At 37.5% G+C, this 27,210-nt stretch overlaps 1 protein-coding gene across 2 annotated transcripts in view; it reads right to left on the bottom strand.

The window, feature by feature from the left end:
* Window positions 1-9,292: 9,292 nt before the first annotated feature.
* Xiap (X-linked inhibitor of apoptosis) overlaps window positions 9,293-27,210 on the bottom strand; it is a 44,788-nt gene continuing 26,870 nt past the window's right edge. For both annotated transcript variants that reach the window (XM_087903050.1, XM_087903051.1), the window contains 4 exons: window positions 25,742-25,820; window positions 24,547-24,589; window positions 22,229-22,429; window positions 9,293-14,255 (listed from right to left, as the gene is read on the bottom strand). In XM_087903050.1, coding sequence (XP_087759176.1) covers window positions 14,062-14,255; window positions 22,229-22,429; window positions 24,547-24,589; window positions 25,742-25,820 — 517 coding nt within the window. In that variant the 3' untranslated portion in view covers window positions 9,293-14,061. The remainder of the gene's footprint in view (window positions 14,256-22,228; window positions 22,430-24,546; window positions 24,590-25,741; window positions 25,821-27,210) is intronic.

Here is a 27,210-nt window from a genome sequence, read left to right as displayed (position 1 = left end):
TTTTCCCACTCATGACCTATGAAATTTTTTTATGCAGGAAATTTCTACATAACCTTGAGAATATAGGATATTAAAGAGGCACACAAATAAAACTTTCATTGATAATAAATCATTAAAATGTATTAAACAATAATTCTTTGATATACACTGAACAAAATTTGCATACCAAGATGATTGTGTTTGTATTTTTACACAAAAAGAAAATAGCTTGCTGAATATTGAATGGTGCAGGACATAATGTATACTTAACTTTTTCATCGTTGATTAGTGTTTTGATTTTATATCTTTCATTGCTGATAATGACACTTCAAATAAATATATAGCACCAAGTACCAGAAGTATGTTTAAGGCAATTTTGGAAATTGTTAGAAATGTTTTCCTAATGTCATGTCCTCATACACTGAATGACATTTTAAAAAGATTTGTTTTTTATTTTTAAAATTATGTGCATGTGTGTGGTTTGTACATGCTAGTTCAGGTGTCCTTGGAGGCCAGAGGCATCGGATCCCCCCTGGAACTGGCATTACAAGACACCTGATGTGAGTACTGGGGAGTGAACCCAGGTTCTTTGCTAGAGCAGTAGACACTGTTAAAGCCAGGTCTCCAGCGCCCTGAACAATTTGTTATGTATATCAAGTCAGCAACTCTAACATCAATTTTTAAAATTAGTTTTTCTATAAAGATTAATTAATCTTTATTTTATGTAAACGAGTGTTTTGCCCACATGTCTGTGCACCCCCGGTGTGCTGTGTGCTGGAGGCCATCAGAAGACGGCCTTGAAGCCACTGAAGTTGGAGTTCAAATGACTGTGAGCTGCCATCTAGGCGCTGGCAGAATCAAACTCAAGTCTTCTGGAAGAGCTAACCAATGAGTCATCACTTCAATTACCCAAATTAAACATTCCAATACAACACAATACAATGATCTCCTGACCTGATACTTACTTGATAAGGAGCGATGGTAGGAAAATACTTTTTGTTTAATAAAATTATGCCATTACATTTCTAAAAGAGCAGAAAACTTTCTATGTACGGCACAAAACACTGATTCATAGCCCAATAGTTTCAAATCTGAGTCAGGGTGTTTCATGCAATGCTTATTGACTTGCACAGCGCAAAACTGTTCGCAAATGTTGTATGCTCAGAAGCACGGCTGCAATGGAGTCGTGTGATGCAACGCAAGTGAACACCACCCACTTGGATTCACTGCGCATTCATTTTGAAATAATTTTGCTGTTGTTGTTGAACATTCAGAAACGTTTTGCTGTTGCTAAATTTTTCATGACTCGCACATTTACTTATATGATCCCATATGTGCTTGTTACCCACCGTATAAGAAGCTAAGGTTACCGCGCGGTAGTGGCATGTGCCTTTAATCCCAGTACTCGGGAGGCAGAAGCAGGTGGATCTCTGTGAGTCTGAGGTCAGCCTGGTCTACAGAGAGAGTTCCAGGACAGGCTCCAAAGATACAAAAAGACCCTATGTCTCAAAAAAGAAAGAAAGAAAGAAAGAAACAAACAAACTTTGACTCTTCTTTCTTCCCTTCCTTCCTTCCTTCTTTCTCTTTTTGCACAACACTGAGAATGAAGCCAAGGACCTTGTGAATTCTAAGTACATGCTTTACCCCAGCCCTCTAAGACTTCTTTTTTCTATCCTACTTTCCAGAATTTCCAGCAAGCACATAATACATAGTTTGATTTAATAAGATTAAAAGACTAACCATAGTTTCATTAAAGATCAGTAGACAAAATCCAGCCCCGGAAATGGTCAGGCATGGGGGTTAATGTCTCTAATCCCAGCAAAGGATGTATAGACAATTGAACCTCTGTGAGGTTGAGGCCTATCTGCTCTACATACTGAGTTCCAGGCCAACCAAGGTGACATAATAAGACTATGTTAAAAAAGAGAGATTTATTTTTATTTATGTGTACATGTATCTGTGACTCTCTCTCTCTTCCCCTCCCCGTGTGTGCCACATGTGCACAGGTGCCCAAAAAGGTCGGAAGAGGGCACCGTCTCCTGGAACTGGAGTTGCAAGTGGATTGCGAGCCACCTCATGTGGGTGATAGAAATCAAACTTGGGTTCTCTGGAAGAGCAACAAGAGTTCTTAACCACTGAGCTATCTCTCCAGCCCCAAAGTAGTTTTATTTAAAGATATATTTCAAATAAAGGGGAACCTATGTCAGGCTTGTGTAGTTCATCCAGCCCCGAAAATGGTTTAGACAACAGGTGCCAAGTGAATGAATATTCTTTTCCTTATGTTTTAGCATAAATCCCCCAAACAGCTTGAGAAAATAACTAGTTTGTTTCTCTGAAGTTCAGTATACCTCATTTAATCTTTGTTTCTTGAATGTGGCAACAACAAGAGAAGAGGGAATCAGAGAAAATTTATCTTAAACAGATATCCCAAAAGATATAGCGTACACAAAGAGCCTTAGGCTTGGAGACACAGCTAATGGAATACTGTGTTTGCCCGACATATGCAAGACCACTGGTTCCCAGTCCCAGTACTACCAAAAAGAAAACTCAAAATAGCCTGGAAAATTCTCAGTAAATGCCTTCAGACCTCTTTGAACTTCCATTTTTAAGGCTGGGCACTTGTAATGCTAGCTACCTTGGAGGCAGAAGAGTGGGGAGAGGCCTGCACAGGCCATATAGTGAGATCTTGTCTCAAGACAAATCATCCCGTTTTTCAGTTCTTCGGATAGCCCAGCTTTGTGACTCTGAGCTCTGCCGTTTCCCTCCAGCCAGGATTCTTTTCCTCCAGGACGTTAATGATCTCTTCTTGGAACACTTCCATCATACCTTCCCCCACATTGTTTGAACCTTTTGCCCTTCATTGCTCTATGACAGGAAGTCTAGAACACAGCCTACTGGCACACAGTAGATGGCTTATGTTTGTTTTAAAAAGAATAAATCGAATATGTCAGAGTGCCTGCAATCACTAAATTCTGGAGGCAGATGCAGGATTGAGACTTCCAGGCCAGCCAGGGCTACACAGTGAAACCGTGTCCCCCCGTGACGTTTAATCTTCATGATCTACTCTAGGAGACACACCTCTGAGGGTGTCTATAAAAAGTATTTCCAAAGGGCTTAACTAATGAGCGAAGACCTAACCTGAATGTGAGTGGCACCATCCCATGGACTCAGGTCTGGGACTAAATACAACCAGAGAATAGGACATAGCAAATTGAGCATCAACGTTACCTTCTCTATGTCCGAATGGACAATACTCCCAGTGGTCCAAAGAAACCCTTCCTTAAGTTTCTTTTGACAACAGCAAAAAAAAGTCACTAATACAATTTCCCCAAAGAAAACAATTTTTTAAAGAAAAAATCAGTATGGATTTCAGAAAATATATTTCTTTTCCATGCATCCCATTCATTTATTCATGTGTTCATTCATTCTTTCACATAATGTTCATTCAACATATTTTCTTCATGCTGAACAATAATTAACTCAGTGTTCAGTGATGGCCTACTAATGGACTAGGTAGTGTCCTCAGCACTGGGGACACAGAGACTATAGAGATAAGCAGCAACATCCTGGCTTCCAATGTTTGCCTTATCGATGTAATTATAGAGTTCCTTTTTCTTTTTTTCTCTGTCGCTAGGGATGGAACTTAGTGCCTCAAACACATTAGGTAAGCCCTTTGCCACTGACCTACTTACCCTCAGCCTCCATTTCCAAACTCTTTTTATTTGCTCTTAGACAGTCTCACTATGTAGCCTAGTCTGGCCTCGAATTCCTGATCCCCAAAAGGGTGTCATCAGTGTCAACCCTCCCAATTGAAATTAGATATATACTTACATCTTTTGGATTTTTAGAGTCATCTTATCAATTTAAATTTAATCACTTAGATGGATGAAGGTTTAAATTAAATAAGGCAGATTAAGGACTCCACATACCCATTTTTGCTCCTATAATTTTGTGGTTTGATATCATATGAAGCCAGGTCTTTTCACGAAAAAAAAAGAAAAGAAAACAAAACAAAACCAAAAAACAAAACAAAACCAAAATCTTGGATTTGGATGCATACATGTCAGACAACAAGGCAGTCGACTCAAAACAAAACAAAACAAAAACAAAAACAAAAACAAAAACAAATCCTGGATTTGAATGCATACATGTCAGACAGCAAGGTAGTCGATTTAGCTAATTCATGCCAAACATTAGCTAGAAACAGCTTTACTACCTATAAGAACAGCTTGACTGGTGATTCACCATATGATTTAGGTGAGTCATGTAACCTCTATGTCTAGGGCTCCTCGACTGTAAATTACATAGATGGTGCAAATATAAGAAATGAGACGCATGATGGCAGGGTATTAAGAGTACCAGAGTAACCAAGTAAGGGCTCTTGGGTGGCTGAGATGACTCAGTGGGTAAAGGTACTTGTAGCCAAGCTTGACCACTTGAGTACAAATCCTGGGTCGCACATGGTGGGAGTAGAGACCAATTCCCCCAAGCAGTCCTCTGACATCCACATGGCTTCTGTGGCATGCACACCCACATAGGTATGAAATAAATGAATAAATGCAACAGGAGTAAAGGCTCTTGTGGCTTTGCCTCTATTTGCCTGCATGAGTTAGGCAAGTTACCTAACTTCCCTGTGGCCTTTTCACTACTTTCAAAATTATGAATAACTGTTCATTTCAGGGGGAAGTTGTAAAACGAAGTAGGTAAAGCACTTTGAAAATTATCAAGAAATCCGGTGAGGACACAAATTATCATGCCTAAATGTTTTACATATTCTCATGATCATATGTTAGAAAAGTGATTTGACTCCCCCAAATTCTTATGTGAGGGTCACTACTGGCTTGCTGCTCTTCTTACAGTGCTGGGAATTGAACCCAGGGCCTCAAACCTGCTAGGCAAAGTGCTCTATCACTGAGCTATGTCCCTACTTCCCTATGTGACGGTCAATTGAATGTCTGGATTTAAGAACATAGTTTTTTATGATTTCAGAGAGCAACAATTTTCCCCAACCCGCCCCCCGCCCCGAGCCATTACACATTCTTCTGATTTAAGCACAACACATGACCACGCAAAGAGAAACTAGATGTAAAGCATTTTGAGAGCTATGAAAATGGCCACGAACGCATTTCATCATCCTAGACCCCTGATTAATCAGGCACAGGTCCTCAACAGCTCCATTTTGTGTCAAACGAACCTGTAATTAGTTCAATACACTCTAATTAGAGGACGGATCCCTCAGGCTCACTGAGGGTTTATTCCTTTTAACTCTCTTTCATGTACGATTTTTCACATGGTCTTCACAATCACACAAGGCAGGAGGAACAGGAATGGTTATACCCATGTCTGAATAGTTCTTGTTATGCTCATTTCATGTAAGTGAAAAAAACACTGATTTATAACTACTGCTAGCACTTGTCTTTTCCATCAAGCCTTACAGCTCACATAAAATATAACATAGCTGAAAAGTTTATAACAGAAAGCCAAGAAGTAGAGCCAAGAAGTAGATTATTTTAATAATCAAATAAAATGTAGTTGAAAGAAAAACAGGTTTTTCCAGATGTGTTAGGACATACTCTTAATGATTAACACAAACATTTGCTAATTTTTTACCAAGAAAGCCATGATCCATGTTTGAATATTCTAAGAAATAAAATTTTAGAAAGTTTTTCCCTATTTCAGAAGATTAATTTAAAAAAAAAAGACAAAAGATTTTATGGGGGTGGGGATTTGGAGTCTCTTGTTTGAATAGCAATTCCTTGGAAACATCAGTTGCTTTTCACACGCTCTCAAGTATTCCGTTCTTTCTTTTGCCTCAAGACAGTTGTTACTGATCTTGCAGAAGCACAGCCTAATTTCTCACAAAGTAAGTTCCAGTATTTAATGAGAAAAAACATTTTTGATGCTTTAGCCAAAAATGTAACTCTCTATAAAAACTCCTAGTAATAATCATCTATTAATGTAATAAAGCTAAGGAATGACACTGTGCTCAAGCACAAAGACAGATAGACAGACAGACAGACAGACACACACACACGAGAAATGGATATAACAATGAAAGTTTATTTTTAAAATGTACATTGGGAAGGGGACTGGAGAGATAGCTCAATTAAGAGCATTGGCGCCTCTTCAAGAGGACCCAAGTTCAACTCCCAGCACCCAGAAGGCAGCTCATAACTGAACTCCAATCCCAGGGGTTCTGGCACTCTCACAGAAATATACATGCAGGCAAAACACCAATGTACATGAAAATAAATCAATCTTAAAATATATGTTGGTAATTTTAAGTGTAAAATACATATTTGGGGCAGTAGGTGTAGAGTTTGGTGATGGAGTATTTTCTTACTATAAGTGAATCTCTAGGTTTGATCCTGGGAAATGCTGACTTTATCTATCTAAATACATACATACATATTGACAGTAAAAGTTATTGCAATGAGATTTTGAAAGTCAGACATTATGGTGCATGTATGCCTGTAATCCCTGCTGGCCAGCCTGAGCTCCATTGGATCCTGTCTCAGGAAGAAATTAGGTTTTGGAACAATAGCACTGATTCAATACACAGTATCTCAATTAGTTATATTTTAGATTTTCCTCAGTTTAAATTCTTCAGTGGAAAGAACAAAATAATGAAAATCTGATTCTCCTGGGTTCTTATTTATTTATTTGAAGCCAGTATTCTTCTGATATCTATACAGAAGCTTAAGGTTAACTAGTATAGGCCCATGCAAAAGATTTTCTGTGCTGTTGTCATTAATTATGAACCATTACATTGTCTTGGAAATCTCATACAAACTTAAGACTTGACATACTAAACTGTCATCTAGCCTTATACCTATCGAAATTGTTACTTTAGTTGCAATATAGACCAACGTCATCAATTTACACAACTCATCATCTATAGAAGACTGAGACCTCTTATCTGCTTTCTTTTGTGCCACACTTGAAATATTTCAAACTAAAAAAGAATCAGAACCGTTAATTATTATGAATTAGAAAGGCCGACTCCTTCCAACTCTGAAATTCTTTCCGTCCAAATTAACGGCTCGCATTTCACTGAAGTGTTGGCTGTGTAGAAGTGCAGCGCTGTTCTGTACAATCTCATCCGGTTGCTGTCAGCCTCCAGCACTTAGAGCTGAGCTTCCAAATCCTTAACTCTTTCATTGCTTGATCAAAGGCTAGTTTTATAAACTCATATTTGTGTGTGACACATATGTGCATGCATGCACGCACACATACACACACAGACACGTGCCCTAGTACGTATGGGGAAGTCAGAGGAAAACACGCAGTTTTTCTTCTGCCCTATAGGTTCTGAGGATCAGTCATCAGGTTTGTAGTGTCTTTTTCCTGGTCAACCATCTTGCCAGCCCTTGCTCAGGGCAGTGCAAGAAACAATTTGAGATCTTTCTGAACTTAGTACTGAGTTACAATATTTTCATTACCAAGTTCAAATATATACTGTATGTAGAACATTTTTTAAAAGGGAGTATAGTGGTTCATGCCTGCAGTTTCAATACTTATGAGGCCAAGGCAAAGGGATTGCTGAGTTTAAATCCAGCTGGGACTAGAGATTAAGAACCTACCTCAAAGCCGGATGTGTTGGTAAAAGTCTTCTGTTTGTTTTTTTTGATAATGTCAATGATTTTTGACAGTGATAATACTGTCAAAGATTAACCAGTCCCTACACAGATGGCCTGAAATACCTCTTTTTGAAAACAGGTCTCATGTATCCTCATTTGGCCTTGAACTCCCCACGTCTTTACGTTCTTTACCACGTCTGCTTGGTTTAAGAGCATGTGCCATCACACCCGGCTGGAATATAATTCTTCATTTAAGAATCTGTATTGTGGATTAGAAGGCCAATAGTCACTTGAAATAGCTACTTGTGAATTTATGCCTAGGGAACCTACATCAGACCAAATTGCTCTCACATTCTGAAACTCTGGCTAGAACGTACCCTAGCTCACAAAAATCCCTCGTTGCTGCCTGCCTCAATGGGGCAGTGGTTCTTAGATTCCTTACTACTTGCTTGTTGAACTTTGGTTTCACAGTGACAGTATGATCTTTGAATACAAACAAGCTACTCTGTGAGGAGAGTGATGTTAACTATGTATTTTAAAAATTTATTATGTATAGTGTTCTGCCTGCAGACCAGAAGAGGGCGCCAGATATTGTTACAGATGGTTGTGATCCGCCACGTAGTTACTGGGAATTGAACTCAGGACCTCTGGAAGCATAGTCTGTGCTCTTAACCACTAAGCCATCTCTCCAGCCACAACTATTAACATTTTATTTTATTTTATTTTTTGTGGTGTTGTGGGTTAAACCTAGGTTCTCATGTATGCTAGGCAGGTGCTATGCCACTGAGCTACATTTCTGGCCCTATTTTAACGTACTTTTTAAAAGATTCATTACCATTTTGTGGTTTTTGGAGACAGTTTCTGTGTAGCCCTGGCTGTTCTGGTACTCATATATGCACCACCACTGCCTGGCTCATTACTTTTTTTTTATTTTACTGAGCTATAAATTTTTCTCTGCTCCCCTTCTTGACTCTCCCATCCCCTTCAACCCTCTCCCATGGTCCCCATGCTCCCAATTTACTCAGATCTTGTCTTTTTCTACTTCCCATGTAGAATAGATCCATGTATGTCTCTCTTAGGGTCCTCATTGTTGTCTTAGGTTCTCTGGGATTGTGATTTGTAGGCTGATTTCCTTTGCTTTATGTTTAAAACCCACTTACGAGTGAAAACATGATAATTGTCGAGTCTGGGTTACCTCACTCAATGTTTTCTAGATCCATCCATTTCCCTGCATAATTCAAGATGTCATTATTTTTCTCTGCTGTGTAGTACTCCACTGCATAAATGTACCACATTTTCCTTATCCATTCTTCGGTCAACAGGCATTTAAGTTGTATCTAGGTTCTGGCTATGACAAACAATGTGGCTATGAACATGGTTGAGCACATGTCCTTGTGGTATAATTGCTGGCTCATTACTTTTAACTATGTGTACAATGTATCTTGAAGAGGACTATGTGTCTGTGTGTTTGTGTGGTTCAGCGGGTAAGGGTACTTGCTGCCAAGCCTGCTGACCTGAGTTCAATCTACCTTAGTTGGTAGAACTTAACATGCAGGAAGTACTGCATTTAATCCTTAATACTGCATATATCAGCACTAGGGAAGTGGGGAAAGAAGAATCAGAAGATCAGAAGTTCAAAGTTATTCATCCACATACTGAGTTTAAGGCCAGTAGCCTGGGTTGATACATGAAATCCTGTCTCAACAAGGCAAAAATCAAATACAAAGAAGATATCATTTTAAAGAATAGTGCTTTATTGAATAAGTCTTATTCACAGAAAAATAAGCTTTAATCTACAACAAATGACAGATTATAGGGCAGAAAGCAATTTTCATAAATTTCCATACTGAAAGGTATCCTTTAAATGAAAATAAGCCATAAAATTATATTCACAAACATAGCATTCTGTCTCAAAATGCTTAACATAATTCTTAACAACACTAACAAAAGAATTGGTCATTCTGTCAGGTGAAGTACAATAACAAAAATGCAAAACCAGAAACAACATTAAAGCCATTATTAACATCAAATTTAAAATGCAAGCCAGTTGGTAAGTACTGACAGAGTGATAAGATAAACTTAGACAGTAATCTTAAATGCTACACTAGTGATACATAAGCACATAGTAAATGTCAAAGATCTGTACTCATAGCTGCGAACTTCAGCCTCCAAACAGGAACTTTATCACTCAAGCATTAATATTATTCAATTTATATTAGAGATTGTCCTACTGTAACAACTGTAAAGCACCACTTATTGTGCAGTGAAAATTAGAGCAAAGTGGAATAAATTGTTGAAAACTAAACATCTGAGACTTCCCAGGACAGGTAGTTGCTGTGGTGCGGGGATGTACAACTTCAAATTATGACCCAGTAAAGGGACCTACCTCTATGATAAAACGAGGGTGGTGGTGGTGCGAACAAGCTACTCTCTAAAGTAATTTCTAGCTCTGATGGTCTGTGATGTTATTATGTAAGGAAGAAATCTATGTTGTGCTGAATGTTTCAGAGCCAAACTGAAATATTATGATGGGAATAATTATTCCCATTAGAAAAACTCAACTGAATTTAGTAAGAATATTTTTCTAGTTTTTGAAAAATGAATTTAAATATTTTAAAGGATTGATCTATTTATTTATTGCAACTTTTAGCCTCATTATAAGAAGCACCCAGAAAAATGAGTAATAGTGACTAAAATGAGTCACTTAAGATTTAAAAATTATTTCATGTGTATGTGTGCATGCATGTAGGTGCCCATTTCAGCCAGAAGAGGGCACCAGATAGACTGTAGCTGGAGCTGCGGTTGTGAGCCACCATGTGGGTACTGATAAGTGGACCATGGTCCTCTGAAGAAGCAGCAAGTACTCTTAGTGGTTATCTTTTCCAGGCTATCTTTTAAGCTTTAGTCCAAGGTCTTCCATCAAAGCAAAACCATAGAAGGTCTAGGCTTGCTGGGCAATGGGGGTGCACAGCTTTAATCCCAGCACTCACAGAGGCACACAGTCAGATCTCTGTGAGTTCAAGGTCAGCCTGATCTACAGAGTGAGTTCCAGGACAGCCAGGACTGTTACACAGAGAAATTCTGTCTTGGAAATAAAAAGTTTTAGCATGGGAGTTAAACTTATGACATATAAGATATGCTCTTATTGAGTTGAGTTCCATCATCTGTTAAGGTAACATTCTCATCTTACAGGTGGCTATTTTTTTTCTCTTTTGTGTACATGTCTAGGTGCACGTGGGATACCTGCTATGATGCATGAGTGGAGGTTTGTGTGTTGGTGGGCCCTCACCTTCCTACCATGTTTAACAGTGACTCTTTGCTAATGCCTAAGCCAAATTAGCTGACCTTGAACTTCTGGACATTCTGCCATCTGCTTCCTGTTTTGTGAAGGCATTCTATGATTACAGATGCTTGGGCTATTACACCAAGTTTTTATGTGGGTTCTGGAGATTTGAATTTAGGCTGTAAAGTCTATACGGCCAGCTCATTTCTTCACTGATGGCTATCTTCTTAAAAAGAGCAGATATGACTAAAATGCTATGGGTCAAATATTTCTCCATTTTCTTATTTCTCTAATAGCAATGACATACAATCTATTTCATTTCTCCTCTTATTCAGTACCTAGGCAGTCAGAAGTAAAACAATGATTTAGGTCTAATAAGAACAATACATGCAGCTAATGCTGGAGTGGTAGTTTCCATTAAGAGAGCTCAAGATATAAATTTTACTTACTAAAATTAAAACAGAAAAAAATACACATTTAAAATACCAAAACAACAAAATGCCATAACATAGCCACATTATATTCACTTACTACAGTCACCTCACCTCTACCCCTAACCAAAGGAAGAGGCAAAATCTAGTAGGAAAGGGAATACTAAGTCATTAATCAAATAAACTCTATTTATTTAATAAATGCCAAACACTCACAAAAGTTTTGATCAACACAGTAAATTACAAATAAAATTAGCTATTTACTACAAAATAACGTCAAATTTCACATGACTAGTATGTAGTAAAATAGGTGGTTACTTCAAAATCCTAGAGTGAACTTTATACAGAAAAGAACATCAACACAGAGATACTGAGAATTCTCAGGGGTGATTTGGATCTGGTTATATTTTGACCTTTCAAGTGAGCAATTTTTGCACATCTATATTGGAAAGGATCCAGTGGCTTTTTTTTCCTAGTGTGAGCTCAGACCAACTCTGGTAAGCCTCCAACAATTTGATTAGAATTGAAGCACTGTGATTTTAAGAACCTGAAGCAACAGCATTTTCTAAACAATTCTTAAAATAAACCTGTTAGCGCATCAGCTTCACGAATTCAATTTTGCAACTCATGAAGACAAAAAAAAAGAGGTTTTGCTTAACTCTCAGCACACAAGTTTTAAAAGGAGAGTTTTAAACGAACTGATGCTCCGAGAACATGAAAAGCCTTATTAAAAAACAATTCAGTCCTTGAATCCTTGGCTAACAACTAGATTAAACAAACTACCTACGTGACTTGTACCTGAAGTGTCTTAGAAAAATTTTTTAAATTAACACTTTTATCCCCTTGTAGAATGCTTTATATGTAAATTTAAATTTAAAACTTAGTCAATTTAGATCAAGTTCAACTTAATGACTACCTAACTGTACCTAAGTAGGAGACAATACAAAGAAAGATTTTCCTGAAAAAAGGAAAGAGAAAAAAGGGTAGTCATTTACTTAATTCCGTTAATTTCTATTTAAATTTGCAATTAAAATGACATCACTTACCATAGTGGTCAACAGAGGTTAGGAGAACCTAACAATACTCTTTCTCTTAGAAAATACAACAAAAAGTCTAAATTGTAACAGTTTCACTCCCAAACTGTTCTCTGTAGCAAAATAGACCCGTCTCTATAAGAGGTCTATCATAATTATTTAAGGTAAATCCTGTGTTCTATGAAGCATTTTAGCTTGATTTTATTCTTACTGACTCTTACATAAGTTGTTAAATCATAATTAAACAACTACTCTTGTCAGTATGCTACAGTTCCAAGAGGTTTTAAGGATCTTGAGAAAATAGTTTTAAAAGTATTTACTACCATTACTAGTCAAGAAACAAACAAACATAAAACAATCAGAGACTTAACATTCTGTACTATATACATCTTAATCATCTTAACAGTAAAAACTCACATGAAACTTTCAGGACACAAAATGACATGAGAATCTCAACATGAAAAGCTGTCACTAAAACTACAAGCAGCATACAAACATGCTTCTACTTTTACCTACATAAGCGGACAGATGTTTAAAATACTGGGTTAACAAAGATCTTTTAGTAAAGTGACTTAGGCAGGCTTAAATTAGCAAGGATTAAGGATGAATCCTTACTAATTAATTGGAAGATCTGAAACATATTTTATATTTCATTTTACAAAATCAGAAATATTTATTTTGAAACAAGATAAGAAGACATGGTCTACCTGTCAGAAAACTACCACTCAGAAGTATTTTTCATCCACAAAGCAGGTAAAACAAAAACATTTAAATTTCACATTGGCACCAAAAAATTAACTGGCCTGCCTTCTTGGATTAGAAAAACTAAAACTGAGCGATAAGTAGTTTTGCAGACATTTGAACATGCCTAAGCCTTTAAATCAGTAAAATATTTTCTAAAAATTCTGATTATATAAAAGTAATACATAGTTATATAAACTTCAAACAGAATAAAAAAAAAGGAAGGGCACTTATAAGCCCCTCTAAGACCCATGCCCCCACCCCTTCAAGAAAAAAATATTTAAGAGTGTGATGCATATCTTTCCAAATCTTTTTTGTCCTATAGAGATATAAAATTCACACACCTTGATTTGACTCAAACTATACATAGTGTTTTGCCATTTGTATTTTACACTTACTATATCTTTGTTGTCTTTCCATGTTAGTATACGCTAGTTAGATAGTAGTCTATCATTAAATATCTTTTGGGAGATGGCAAAATCACTTTTAAAAAAAACATTCATACAAGTACGTTTATAATTTTGACAGGAAACAGACAAAATCCTAAAACATGGACAAACATCTAAAAACAATGTTTATCCTCCCACCAGTGTGGAACAGTTCTTCCCTGTTCACAATAAACAAATTAAGTGATTGGGCAGATTACCTGAAATCTCCCTGCTTATACAGAACACCCCATTTATTAAGCTTATCTGAAAGGAATGAAAAAATGCAGGTGATTAATTCACTTATACATAATCAAATCAGTATACTACAAATACACAAGATGAAATGTTATAATATTAAATGCTTCTTTGTCTAAGGTTTCAATTGAGTAAAATACTGGATAAACAATATAGCTAATAGCCTGAAAGATCTAGAAATTCAAAGTTTAGACTGCAACAGTGCTGTTAACATTTGTTTCCACTTGGGAGCAGATGCTAATGGAATGCAATGCTGATTACTTAAAGTTTGCTCACATCACACATTCAATTAAAGTAAGAAGAACATAACATGCCTACTGTGGCTCTGAATTAAGACATAAAAATTTTTTGCTTGAACGTAATGATTGTGTAGCACATGGGACATTTGTCGACTGCTTCAGCACATTGTTTACAAGTGACCAGATGTCCACAAGGAACAAAAACAACAGCAATATTTCTATCCATGCAGATTTTGCAAAGCTTCTCCTCTTGTAGGCGCCTTAGCTGCTCTTCTGTACTAATGTCTGCACAAAGAGAAAAACAACATATATTCGTTTTTGGGTTTGTTGTTTAAATTCATTGAAACACCGACCCCCTCCTGTGTGCCAGACACTCAAGTCTTAGGAGACATGAAAATGACTCACACACGGCACACATTCTTAAGTAGTTTGTACGCTAGTGGGAGACACTGTGAGCTACAGCTAGAGGAAATACAAAGTATAAAGTAGTCAGCGCTATAATAAAGTTCCATGCAAAGTGCTCTGGGGGCAAGATGAACAAATTTTTCTTTCCAACTGGTTGAGGAAGGCATCGTGAGGAGGACAATGGTGGATTGACAATTGAGTACAGGCAACAATTTGTCATGCAGAAAAGCAAGAAAGTAGTAAAAGTATCTAGTTGTTATCTGAAGGGCATTGGTAATCCCAGAAAGGGACCCATTTGATGGACACTTCTCCAGTTGGACAAATAGGACTTGGTGCTTAGATGTGAGGGCTAAAGAGAGGAGGGGGCTGGAGAGATGGCTCAGTAGTGAAGAGCACTGACTGTTCTTTCAGAGGTTCTGAGTTCAATTCCCAGGACCCACATGGCGGCTCACAACTGTCTATAATTCCAGTTTCAGGAGACCTGACACCCATGGCAAATCACCAATGCACAGAAAACAAAAATAATTTTTAAAAAACCCAATACTACAATTTCTCTCTTTAAAAAAAAAGGAACTAAAGTTGGGCTTGCTAATGTGTTAAGTTAAGGAGACACTGATAATTACCGGAAATGTAAAAGGAGGTAGAGGCTTTACATTTTCAGGTATATTTGAGATGTTAGCAAGGTTTCCAAAAATATATTTGGGTATGATTAACATATATACGATACTGAAGTAGCTGCACGATTAACTTTTGCCAAAACTGATTTTGTGAAAGTCTAACAAATATGCCATAAAACTGTGATTGTGGTTATAGATAACAGCATCAACAATCAGCAGTAATAGAGCATAAATATTATGTGCTAGTTACTACAAATAAATACATATTTTAACTATCTTTGTAAGTATTGTATACTAATGATTTATAAATCTGACCTCAAATGTGTATTGTTTTCCTTTGGTGTGTGTGTGGGGGGGGGATGTCAGCAGTGTTGGGTATTAAGTCCAGGATACTGTATACCATTCATTGTACCACATTCCTACCTCTTGTGGCTTTTTTTTAAAAAAAAAAAACAAGTTTTATTTCTCTTAAAAAATATTTTATTTATTTATATTTGTGATGAGGATGTGTACATTGTAGCACATGTATGAAAGCCAGAGCGCAACTTTTCAAGATAGGTTCCAGGATCAAACTCAAGTCAGGTCTTCAGGCTTGGAAACAGTGCCTTTATCTGTTGAACAATCACGCTATCCCTTCAAGGTTCATCTACTAACTCTAAAACTTCTAATGGTAGCCACACTGGCACATGGGAACTACGTGTGTGTGTGTGTGTGTATACACACACTATGCATTTTCCTATTCAACTATGTAGCTCCTTTAAAAACAAGTCAGGTGTAGTGGAGCACCTCTTTAATCCCAGCACTTGGGAGGCAGAGGCAGGAAGATCTCTGTGAGTTCGAGGCCAGCCTCCTCTATAGGGTGAATTCTGGGACAGTAAGAGCTGTTAACAGAGAGAAACCGTGTCCTGAAAAACCAAAAACCAACAAACAAACAAGCCAAAGAACCAACAAAACCAAAATGAAACAAACAAAAACAGGGTCTCACTATGTAGCTAGGTTGGCCCAGACTCAGAGATCTGCTTGCCTCTGCTGCATGAATGCTGGGATTAAAGGTTTGTGCAGCATGCCTGGCATCACTTCTTTTTAAGGCACTTAATGTCCTAAAGGGAACATTATTTATAAAACATGTTTGAAAAGCAATAGTTTAATTTCATCCAAGTACTTATTGAACACTTGGGCAGTGTGTATACAATGAATATATATGCGCGTTAGGCATCCAATATCACAACCACGTAGAGAACATAAGTAAACAGGAAACTGTGATACACTGAATGTACAGGAGTTATCTAGAAGGACGCACCCTGGAAGTCAGAGCAATGAGAGGAAGTGCTCTAGGTGAAAGAAATGACTGAAGTATGCTCTAAGAAACAGAACATGACTTGTAAGAACATAGGTAAAAACTAGTCACTGAATCTGAAAAAAAAAAAAGAGACCAGGTACAAACGGACAGCAAGAACCAACTTAAAGATACGGCGAAGCATCGAAGAGTTGGGACTTGATTCTGGGGGTCCTGAGAGCTGATAAGTTCTAAACCAGAGAAGTACTGTCACATACGAGCTTCAGAGAAGTTTCTTCGAGTAGGAAGGGAACAAAAGTCTTGTTTTAATCTCTTTTTCTTTTAAAATTTAATTTTTATGTGTACTTGCATTTTGCCTGTATGTGCATCTGTGTGAGCATGTCGGATCATCTGGAACTGGAGTTAGAGACAGTTGTAAGCTGCTATGTGAGTACCAGGAATTAAACCCAGGTCCTCCAGAAGAGCTCTTAACTACTGAACCATTTCTTCAGCCCCTCTAGTCTCTTCTCAAGAAACAACCTTTTATACTCAATGAAAGTTATGGGCTCTGGCTGGGTATATGACTTACCTATCCTGGCATGTATAAGATCCTGTGTTTGATCACCAAGACCAATTCTCCAGAGTGGTTGTATAATACAACAGTATGAACATATTTAACACTACTATAAACATACAAAAGGTTAAGATAGTCATTTATGTGGTGCTGGGAATCAAACCCAGAGTCTCCAGGTATATTAGGCAATTGGTCTAACACTGAAATATATTCCCAGTTATAAGACGGTAAATTTGATGTGTACTTTATGACTAAAAAATAATCCCTGGCAACAGCTTATCTGCTGTATTTTTGCTCACTGAAATCATAGAGGCATTAATACAACCTAGGTTGCTTTTCTGTTACTTGTTTTCGTTTTGTCTTTGAGATAGAGTCTCAAGTATCCCAGGCTGACCTCAAACATGACCTTGAACTCCTGACCCTCCTGTTTGTACTTCCCAAACTCTGGGATTAATGGTCCCAGTTTATGCTGTGCTGGGGATGGAATCCTGTGCCATCCACATTGTACACAAGCTCTCTATCAAGTTAGCTATATCCTGACACTACCCCTTTCCTTTTGAGGCAGAGTCTTGCTATGTAGCCTAAAATGGTCAACAATGCCAGTTCTTTTTAGCTTCTAGAGTACTGGGATTATAATGCCCAGGAATTAATATTCATCTTGGGTTTTATTGTGATTCCGTTTTACAGACCCAATGGAATGAACTCAAAGAATGATACGATCAGTCACATACTGAGAATGCCCCTGATTAGTAATTTATCATTGGCAACTGCTTCATACCAAAAAGGTGACTATTCTGCTCTACAACCTTGCCTACTGCATCTTTTTTGTTACTGTTTCTGGGTCTAAGGAGCTCTATCTATTATGGAACTTGCTATACATATCAGGCTGGCCTTGAACTCACAGAGGTGTACCTGCCTCTGCCTCCTGAGCACTAGGATTAAAAGCCCTTGTCACTAAACTCAAGGCTTTCTCCTTGTGTTTTCCACAAGGCACCCTTTGAGATCAGGATATCCTGGTACATAACAATAAAGGCTTGCTATCTAGATAATATGTGGTGACACTTTCTAATATTTTTAGTATGTTAGTTCAAACTTTGAGACATGGTCTTGTTATGTTGCTCAGAGTGGCCTTAATCTCCTAGGCTCAATGATCCTACCACCTTAGCCTCTAAAGGAGCTGAGAATATAGATATGCTGGGACTACTATGTCTTCTTTAGAAACTTGTATTTTCCATTTATTTTAAAATAATATGTGTGTGTGTGCATATAGGCACATTTGTGCGGGTGCTTGTGGAAACCACTAGAGGGTGTCAGATATCCTGGCTCTGGAGTTACAGATGGTTGCAAACCACCCAACATAGATGCTGGGAACAAACCTGTGTCCTCTGCAAGAGTATTATAATTTTTAAAATCACTGAGCCATCTCTCCAGCCCCTTTTATGTATTTTTAAAATTTTCCCCCTCATGTATTAAAACAGAACAAAATGCATGTATGCCTTCCCTTCCTTATCATGAGCCAGAGGCCCGATTGCTTTTTGCCATGCCTTCCCAAGGACTTTCTGAAACAATAGATTACTGGCCGAGAAAGAAAGGGTAACAAAGTCAGATACAACCAACTTGAGAAGAGAAGACACTGGAGAAGAATCATGGTCATCCATCAATCCTATCAGATGGAGTTGAGCATTTTAACCTCTAGAGACTTGGTCATGTTTATACTGGGTTCTCATTTGCTTTTGTGTTTCATTTATAAACTAATTGTTTTTTTTTCAATAATAAAATACATAGAACCTTAAAAAAAACTATGTGTGTACATGCGTCTATAATTGTGTGGCTGGAGTATGCCTGTGTAATCAAGTGTGCTTGCTTGTATACATGAAGGGTAGAGAAGTCTATGTTAGTTATCTTTCTCAATTATTCCACATTATTTTTTGAGGCAGATCTCTGACCCTGGAGTTCACCAACTGGCTAGACGGAGGACCTGTCTGTCTCTCTTCCTCACTCCCCCAGTGTTGGGGTTACAGGTGCACACCACATTTGGCTTTTACGTCTGGAGATCCGAACTTTAGGACCTCATGTTTACAGAGCAGTAGTTTATCCACTTAGCTGCTACCCCACTTCAGTAATCTTTAAAAGCTTAAGTTTATTTCAAAATTAACGTCTTTTCTTTTGCTGCTGATGTTTTCAACAGGTCTTACTATGCAGCCAGGCTAGCCTAAATCTAGTTACCCTATTGCCTCTCCCTGTGAAGATGGAAATTATAAGTGTGGATCACCATCTGGCTTTCTCTATGAAATACACAGTATTAGGATATATTTTAATTTAAAGCCTACTTCATAGCATGACCCCCTCATGATTTCACATATGAAAAGTTGCAGAATACTTTAAAACCAAACTGTTTCAATTACAAAACTTAAATTCTATACACAATAAAAGCCTCTGCTGTTCTTTCTCTAAAATACTCTAACCACACAACAGATGCTTACCTTTAACCTCGACAATTGGAAAGCAGAAGCAGGCAGATAGAACTCTGTGAGTTGGAGGCCAGCGTGGTCTACAAAGCAAGTTCCAGCACAATCATGGCTGTTACAAGGTGAAATCCCATCTCAAACAATCAAAAAAATACTTTAACTCATACTTTTAAAATCAAGGCTGGGGATGTTTGTCTAGTATGCACAAGGTCCTAGGTTCAATCTCATGTACCTCATAAACTGAGTAATGTTGCCTGCCTGTACTCCCATATCTTGGGAAGTGGAGGCAGGAGGAACAGAAATTCAAGGTCACCCTCAGCTACTAATAGTTCAAAACCAACTTGTGTTAGAGACTCTATCTCAAAAACAAAATTAAAATATGATTCCTGTATAAGATCTTCCATGATTAGGTCAGTAAACATCCTGCCATGTAATGGGAAGAATCTCATAGGACCCCACTCTTCCCTGAGAATTCATACACAGTTAATGGTTATTGGAGACATTTTATTTAATCTTACTGTCACTGAAAAATTACCCATTAAAAAAAACAGGGTGAAGGGCAACTGAGGCTGACTTCTTGCCTTTACAATTATTTGGACACACATGCACATGCATACATATGAGCACGCACATACACACGCACACACACACACACACACACACACACACACACACACACACACAAACCATGCGCCCCTAATTGGGTCACAAAGGGTGGGTGGGGGCATGAAATAGCAGATTAGTAGAAGGAATGGGGGATAAATATGATGTAAGTACATGTACAAAAACACCATGAAACCTATCATTATATATAATTAATATATGCAACTGAGGCATCTAAAAATAAAATGAAGAAACTGGAGAATCTTACTTAGATCTTTATTAAAATGGATCAAGTGTAGACATGTTTTAAGAAACTGGAGAAATGAGGGGTGTGGCTCATTGGTAGAGTACCTTCTTAAAATGTACCAGGCCCTGGGCTTACCTTAGAGTACTAAAAAGAAGGAAGGGTGTTAAAACCAATCAGGTTTCTGATGCTTTAGAGAATTAGTTTATTTTGTCAAGTGTGATAAGAACATGATATGGACTGAATATTTGTGTTCCTAACATTCATATGCTACAGCCTTAATGTTCTACATAGTGATGGTCAGAAGAAGGGCTGTAGGTACTAATGTGTTATTGAACAGTGCTTTGGTAAACCAGAAAGCATGTATTTGTTCCAGAAGATCAGAAGTGAACTGAAAAAAATCCTATCATCTAGTGATGTTTCAGCCAGCCTAATGTTATAGCATAACGTATCACATTTTGGGATAATGCTGATATTAACTAACCTCCTGGGTCATATGAAAGCATAGCATATAATTAAAACATGATAACGAAGAGAAGAAAACCAGCCGGGCAGTGGTGGCTCACACCTTTAATCCCAGCACTAGGAAGGTAGAGACAGGCAGATTTCTGTAAGTTCGAGGCTAGCCTGGTCTACAAAGTGAGTTCCAGGGTAGCCTGGGCTGTTACACAGAGAAACCGTGTCATGAACAAAAAAAAAAAGAAAAAAAGAAAAAACCTAACAACTATGCTACTGGTTTCTGTATTACCTTGCATAATTTATTATTAGAATATATTCCTTCACATAAATAAATTACCATGAAATAAATGCCATATCACATCAGCAGAAGCCTCCTGACACATATCTCATGTTTACAAAATATCTGGATTGCATCAAGAAGCCGGATCAATTGATTAACATACGGCATCTATGTTTGTGTAAGTATATTTGATGACATTCATTCAACAATGAGATTGTTTAACAATGAATTTCTCAGAACATATCTCCACTGTTAAACAATGCACGAATACAATTAGGTTTATATTAACTCATGAGCATGAGAACTCCTGGGAGAAATAACATTCTCGTAAGTAGAGGAAGAAAGATCTGACGTTATACACACTACTTTGAGAAGGCAACTATCTGCAAAAGACCTAGATTTTAGACTTCTCAGTCTGTGAGAAACGAATGCATTATGGTATAGTAGCTTGAAAAACACAGCACTAAGTGCATACTTAAAAATACCCTTGAATGGGGGCTGGAGAGATGGTTCAGTGGTTAAGAGCATTGCCTGCTCTTCCAAAGGTCCTGAGTTCAATTCCAGCAACCATATGGTGGCTCACAACATCTGTAATGAGATCTGGTGCCCTCTCTGGTCTGCGGGCATACACGTAGGCAGATATTGTATGCATAATAAATGAATAAATATTTTAAAAAAATACCCTTGAATATATAGTGAAGTATTTGTAGATAATGATACACAGGATGTCTTATATTGACTTTGAAGTGCTATGGTCAAAAAAGATAGGAGAAGAGAATCAAGATGGGGAAGAGCTGCTTATTTTGAAGGTGATTTATCGTTCTTTTTACTTCTGTGTATGTTTAAAATTTATTATAATAAAAAAGTAAAACTGTTTATTTCATGGGGATTTTTTCATTTTTCTTTTTCTATTCCTTTTTTTATTTTATCAAAGAATCATTTTTATTTTACATACCAATCCCAGTTCCCTCTCCCACAACTTTCCTCGGACCCCACCCTCAATCCACTCCTCAGAAAGGGTGAGGCCTCCCCATGAGGATATTATAAAAAAGAAATGAATGGGTTGCAAAGTTGTTATTTTTGTTTCCAAAAATAAACAATGTGCCAGGTGGTGGTGGCTCACACCTTTAATCCCAGCACTTGGGAGGCAGATGGATCTCATTGAGTTCAAGGCCAGCCTGGTCTACAGAGTAAGTTGCAGGATAGGCTTCAAAGCTACAGAGAAACCCTGTCTTGAAAAACCAAAACCAAAACCAAAACTAAGCAAGCAAGCAAACAAACAAAACCCCAAAAATCAATCAAACAAACAAACAAAAACACCCCAATCCATACCTTTCTGCAATGAAGTCTGACTTGATTCATCCTGTGTATTATCTTTCTGAGCACTCACTAGATCTGCAATCAGAACCTCAAGTGATAGATAGCTGCTCCCAGATGTTTGGATTTTTTCTTCCATTGTTTTCTTAATGTCCCTGAAATTGAATCCCATTCGTATAGCTTCTTGTACCATAGGATTCTGGAAGATGGTATCATCTGAAATCAAAGTTGGATGGAGAAAGAACACAGCAGAAACAAGTATTTTCATTAACACAATTAAAACAATTAAATAGGGCTTTAAGACCATGTTATCACTGAGAAGTAGTTCACTGGTAGACTGTCTGCTACTGTGTGCGTTGCTGAGGCTTTGATTCCCAAAGTTGGAAAGAAAAATTCAAGATAGGTTAAAACAGGTAAGAAAAGTATCCAGAGGATGAGGTTGTTGAAAGAGTGCTTGCCTAGTATGCATGCAGTCCTGGCATTAAATCTCCAGCAAAACATCAACCTAGTATGGTAGTGTGGGCCTGTGTCCCAAGAAAGGACAAAGTAGAAGTAGGAGGACTAGGAGATAGATCAAGGTCATATTCAGCTATCTACCAAATTCAAGCCCAGTCTAGGATACACTAGATCCTGTCTCAAAATAAAGCAAAACAATAAAGAATGATGTACTCAATACATGAAACTATATATAGACATTTGACGCTACACAGAAGATGATTCTACGTAAAATATCTTAAGAAAAAAAAAACTACCTGCATTTGTCAGGACCCAGCAGTAGGAAAATGGAGAACGACTGATGTAGGATAGGTATACAAATAGTGATGTTACAACATCAGGGAATAAGGATTCACCAGGTACTCTAAATTAAACTTTCTATTTTTGAAACATACTGCCTCAATTGAAAAATGAGATCTAAAAATACAAAACAAAAAGAACATCAGAGCTGGATATCATACTATATATCTTTAATTTCAGCACTCTGAAGGCAGAGGCAGGAAGGTGTTTGCGGTTTGAAGGCCAGCCAGGCCTTCATAATGAATTTCAGCGCAGTCATGTTTTTTAAACAGAAAAACCCTGTTCCATAACACCAACAAAACACAATCAAAAACCCATAAATAACCCCACCAAAAATTAGGTCTACAATGTGCTATGGGATTTAGAAGACCTTGTTTACAGTTCTAGATTTATTAATAATCTATAATGTCACATGTCTTTAATCCCAGCACTCAGGAGGCAGAGGCAGGCAGATCTCTGAGTTTGAGGCCAGCCTGGTCTACAGAGTGAGTTCCAGGACAGCCAGGAATACACATAGAAGAACCCTGTCTTGGAAAAAAAACAAAATAACAACAAAACAACAAAAATATATAATGTGGCTGTGAGTAGAGCATATAACCTCCTTGCTTCTGCAGTTGAAAAGCAGGATTAACTGCTAGGGCTGTAGCTCAGAGTACTCATCATTAGAAAGGCTTTGGGCTCAATCACCAGCCTGGAAAAACAATAATAAATACCATTACAGAATCTGCTTTAGTTGTGTGTGGGGTTACTTAAAGACTGAGGCAAAAAGAGAGGTCCAGGCCAGTTTGGTCTACACAGTAGACCACTGAGATGACTCAAATGTTAAAAGTACTGCCTTTTCAAGAGGACTTGGGTTCAGTTCTTGGAACTTACATTATAGCTTACAACCACCTATAACTGCAGTTCCAGGAGATCTGACGTTCTTTTCTTGCTTGGGTGAACCAGGCACACACATGGTAGACATTTGTGAAGGTTGAACACCCATACACATTAAATTAATGAATGAACGAATAAATACATAAATAAATGGAATCAAGTTTTCCTCCCTCCCTAGCTTTTTTAAACTCATGTCATGCAACCCAAACTAGCCACAGATTTAGAATTCCCCTGCTTTAATATCCCAAGTGTTAGGATTATGGATTTAAGCCACAACACTTGGCTTTATTTTTCTCTTTTCTCTTTCTTTCTTTCCTTCTCTCTCTCTCTCTCTCTCTCTCTCTCTCTCTCTCTCTCTCTCTCTCTCGTTTTTTTGAGACAAGGTTGCTCTATAACAGCCTTGGCTGTCCTAGAACTCAGTCTGTAGACCAGGCTGGCCTCGAATTCACAGAGATACATATACCTCTGCCTCCTGAGTGTTGGGATTAAAGGCATGTGCCATCACTGCCTGGCAATACCGAGCTTTCTATTAACATCCTCAGTATAGAAATACATGGTATAAAAGTATAAGCACTTCATTAACTTCTGAAATTTACAGTGACCTCATTAAACATACTAATTTGGCCACAAAATTAAAGATTTATTTTAATAAGCATATTTACCGATTCTTTTAGTTAGTGAAGGTGTTTTTTCAGCAGTTCTTACCTAAAATAAAATTATGAATGGTAAGAATTCACTTTAGTAGAAAGCAATTATTTCAATTTGAAAAATTAATGAACTTAAAACAAATTGGCTTTATTCTAATTTAAAACATGACTATTCACAAGAACATAGCCTGATGGAACAGAAGGAAGTTAAGAATATTTAATTCAACAACACTACTTTACAGACAAGAAGCTGAGGGCCAATGAGATCAAACAACTTCCTGGAGAAGAAACAAACACAAACTAAACTAAAAGACCAGTGGCAGAACTATCATGTTAATTTTAGACTCCCAATCCAGTCCGGGATTCTTCCCACATTTTACTAATGCTTTGAGAACCCTTGTCCTATTTATCTATTCAGATATGTTTTACATTTTATTTTGACCCAGGCCATTGTTTATGATAGCCAGATAAGGTGTAATTGATGTATATCTCCAGTCCTATTTTTGCCATTTTATGTACTATATGCTAAAAGGTAACTAAAGAGATGCCTTAGCTACTCTTGCAGAAGACCAGAGTTCAGTTCCCAGAATCCATATTGGGCAACTCAAAACTGCCTGTAACTGTAACGCCAGTTCTAGGGATCTGATGCCCTCTGCCGTTTCCCTCAAGTAGCTGCACAATACATATAACACATGGTGTACACACACACAAACACACACACACACATACTCTAAATCAATCAATTGATCAATCAATCGATCAATCAATCTTCTTTTAAAGGTGAAAACTGCCACGCATGGTGGCAGATTCTTTTAATCTCAGCACTCTGGAGACAAAGGCAGGCACATCTTGTGGGTTCACAAGGTCAGCCTGGTCTACAGGGTGAAATGCTTTTTTTTGTAAAAAAAAAAAAAAGAAAAAGGTAAAAACAATTTGTGATTTCAAAGTACATTACACAGAGTTTCTGAAGGCTAAATGATTTCAGTATTTTAAGTTCTTTACACCCATTCTGACCACAGTAATACATTATTTTACCCTAATCTCAAAAATTTGCTTCAGAGTTAAGACTTAGAAGCTTTTTTCAAGTTTCTCCCCTTTAAAGTTTACTACACATTAATTATGAGTATACCATGCATTTTACTGGAAGAAATCATTAGAAAAACAAATGGTATAGAATTAGAAGGCATATATACATTAACAGGCAACTTACCAAAGATTCCCCAAGCGAATGGGTTAAATGAATATTATTTATATATTCTTGCCCCTTCTCATCCAAAAGATATTTACACCTAAAAGATTAATGAAAATTAAACTCTACTAGCTGATAAATCAGTGAAGTATTACTAAAGCCAGTCTTTCTCTGAATTCAATTCCAGAAACTCATACAGTGGAAGAGAACAAACTCCTGCAAGCTGTACTACCCTCCACTCGTGTACTACGAAGATGTGCATCACCCCCATGCAATAAATAAATAATTGCAATTTTAAAATGTACCTTTTCATTATTATTGTCTTTTTTTGTACATGGTACTAGGGATTAAACTCAGGGCCATGTGCATACAAAAAAGCATTCCATCACTAAACTATATATATATATATATATATATATATATATATATATATATATTCCCACCTCCTTCCTTTTTTTCATGCAAGTTCTCATGTGAGTCAAACTATGATTCTCAAACTTGTTTTGTAGCCAAAGATAACCCTGAACTTCTAATCCTCCTGCCTACATACCTCAAGTGCTGGGATTATAGTCAGGAATAGGCATAAGTCACCCTATTCTTTTAAAAATACAACTTTTCATTTGAGATAGGGCCTTGACTATGCTTTCTAACTGAGACAGGCCTTGAAATCTATTTTATCAGACTCCTAAGATTAAAGGCCTCAGCATCACTGTTTCTAGGGAGCCACAAAGTAAACTGCTACTCAATTCCTTATCCAGTTGTCATTTCAAGGCTAAAACAATGCTCCTATTATTCATGCTAATAATATACATTTTAGAACTTTTGATTCTCAAGCAAGAGTTACTAAATTAGAAGCCAATTTTGGTGGCATATGCCTGTAATTCCAGCACTTGGGAAGTAGAGTCAGGAAATGAAAACCAGGCTAGCCTGGGCTATATATAGCCAGACTTCCCCCCCCCCCAAAAAAAAGTTGAAAAAGTTATTAGTCAGGTATGGTGGCAAATACCTGGAATTTATGCATTTAGGGGGTTAAGCCAAGAAAAAGAAGTTCAGCACTACCACTGGCTACATAGTGAATTCTTGCTAGCCCGAGCTCCAAGAGATCCTGTCTCTAAATAGAAAGAAAACAAAAAAAGACAGACATGGTACCACACCTCTATAATACTCAAGAGGCAGAAGCTGGAGGACTGCTACAAGGTTTAAGTCCAGACCAGTCTACTTAGGAAGCTGCGGGCCAATTAAGGTTACAAAACAAAACCAAATTTCTAAAACACACATACAAAAAATACAAACAAAAATCCAAAATTGAAAGCAGACAAAAGAAGCTATTAAAGTAGTACTCCAACACTGATCTTTTTGGGGTGATGGTTACTAGATAGGATTTCTCTGTGTAACCCTGCTGTCCTGGAACTCAAGACCTGGCTGTCCTAGAACTCCATAGAGCAAGCTGTCCTTGAATTTAAGAGGTCCACCTGCCTGTCTCCTGAGTG

Source organism: Myodes glareolus, chromosome X, assembly GCF_982192425.1.
Source record: "Myodes glareolus chromosome X, mMyoGla1.1, whole genome shotgun sequence".
In the NCBI taxonomy this organism is placed as follows: Eukaryota; Metazoa; Chordata; class Mammalia; order Rodentia; family Cricetidae; genus Myodes; species Myodes glareolus.
Note: the sequence above shows the minus strand (reverse complement) of the source record. Positions and strands in the feature narration are given on the sequence as shown.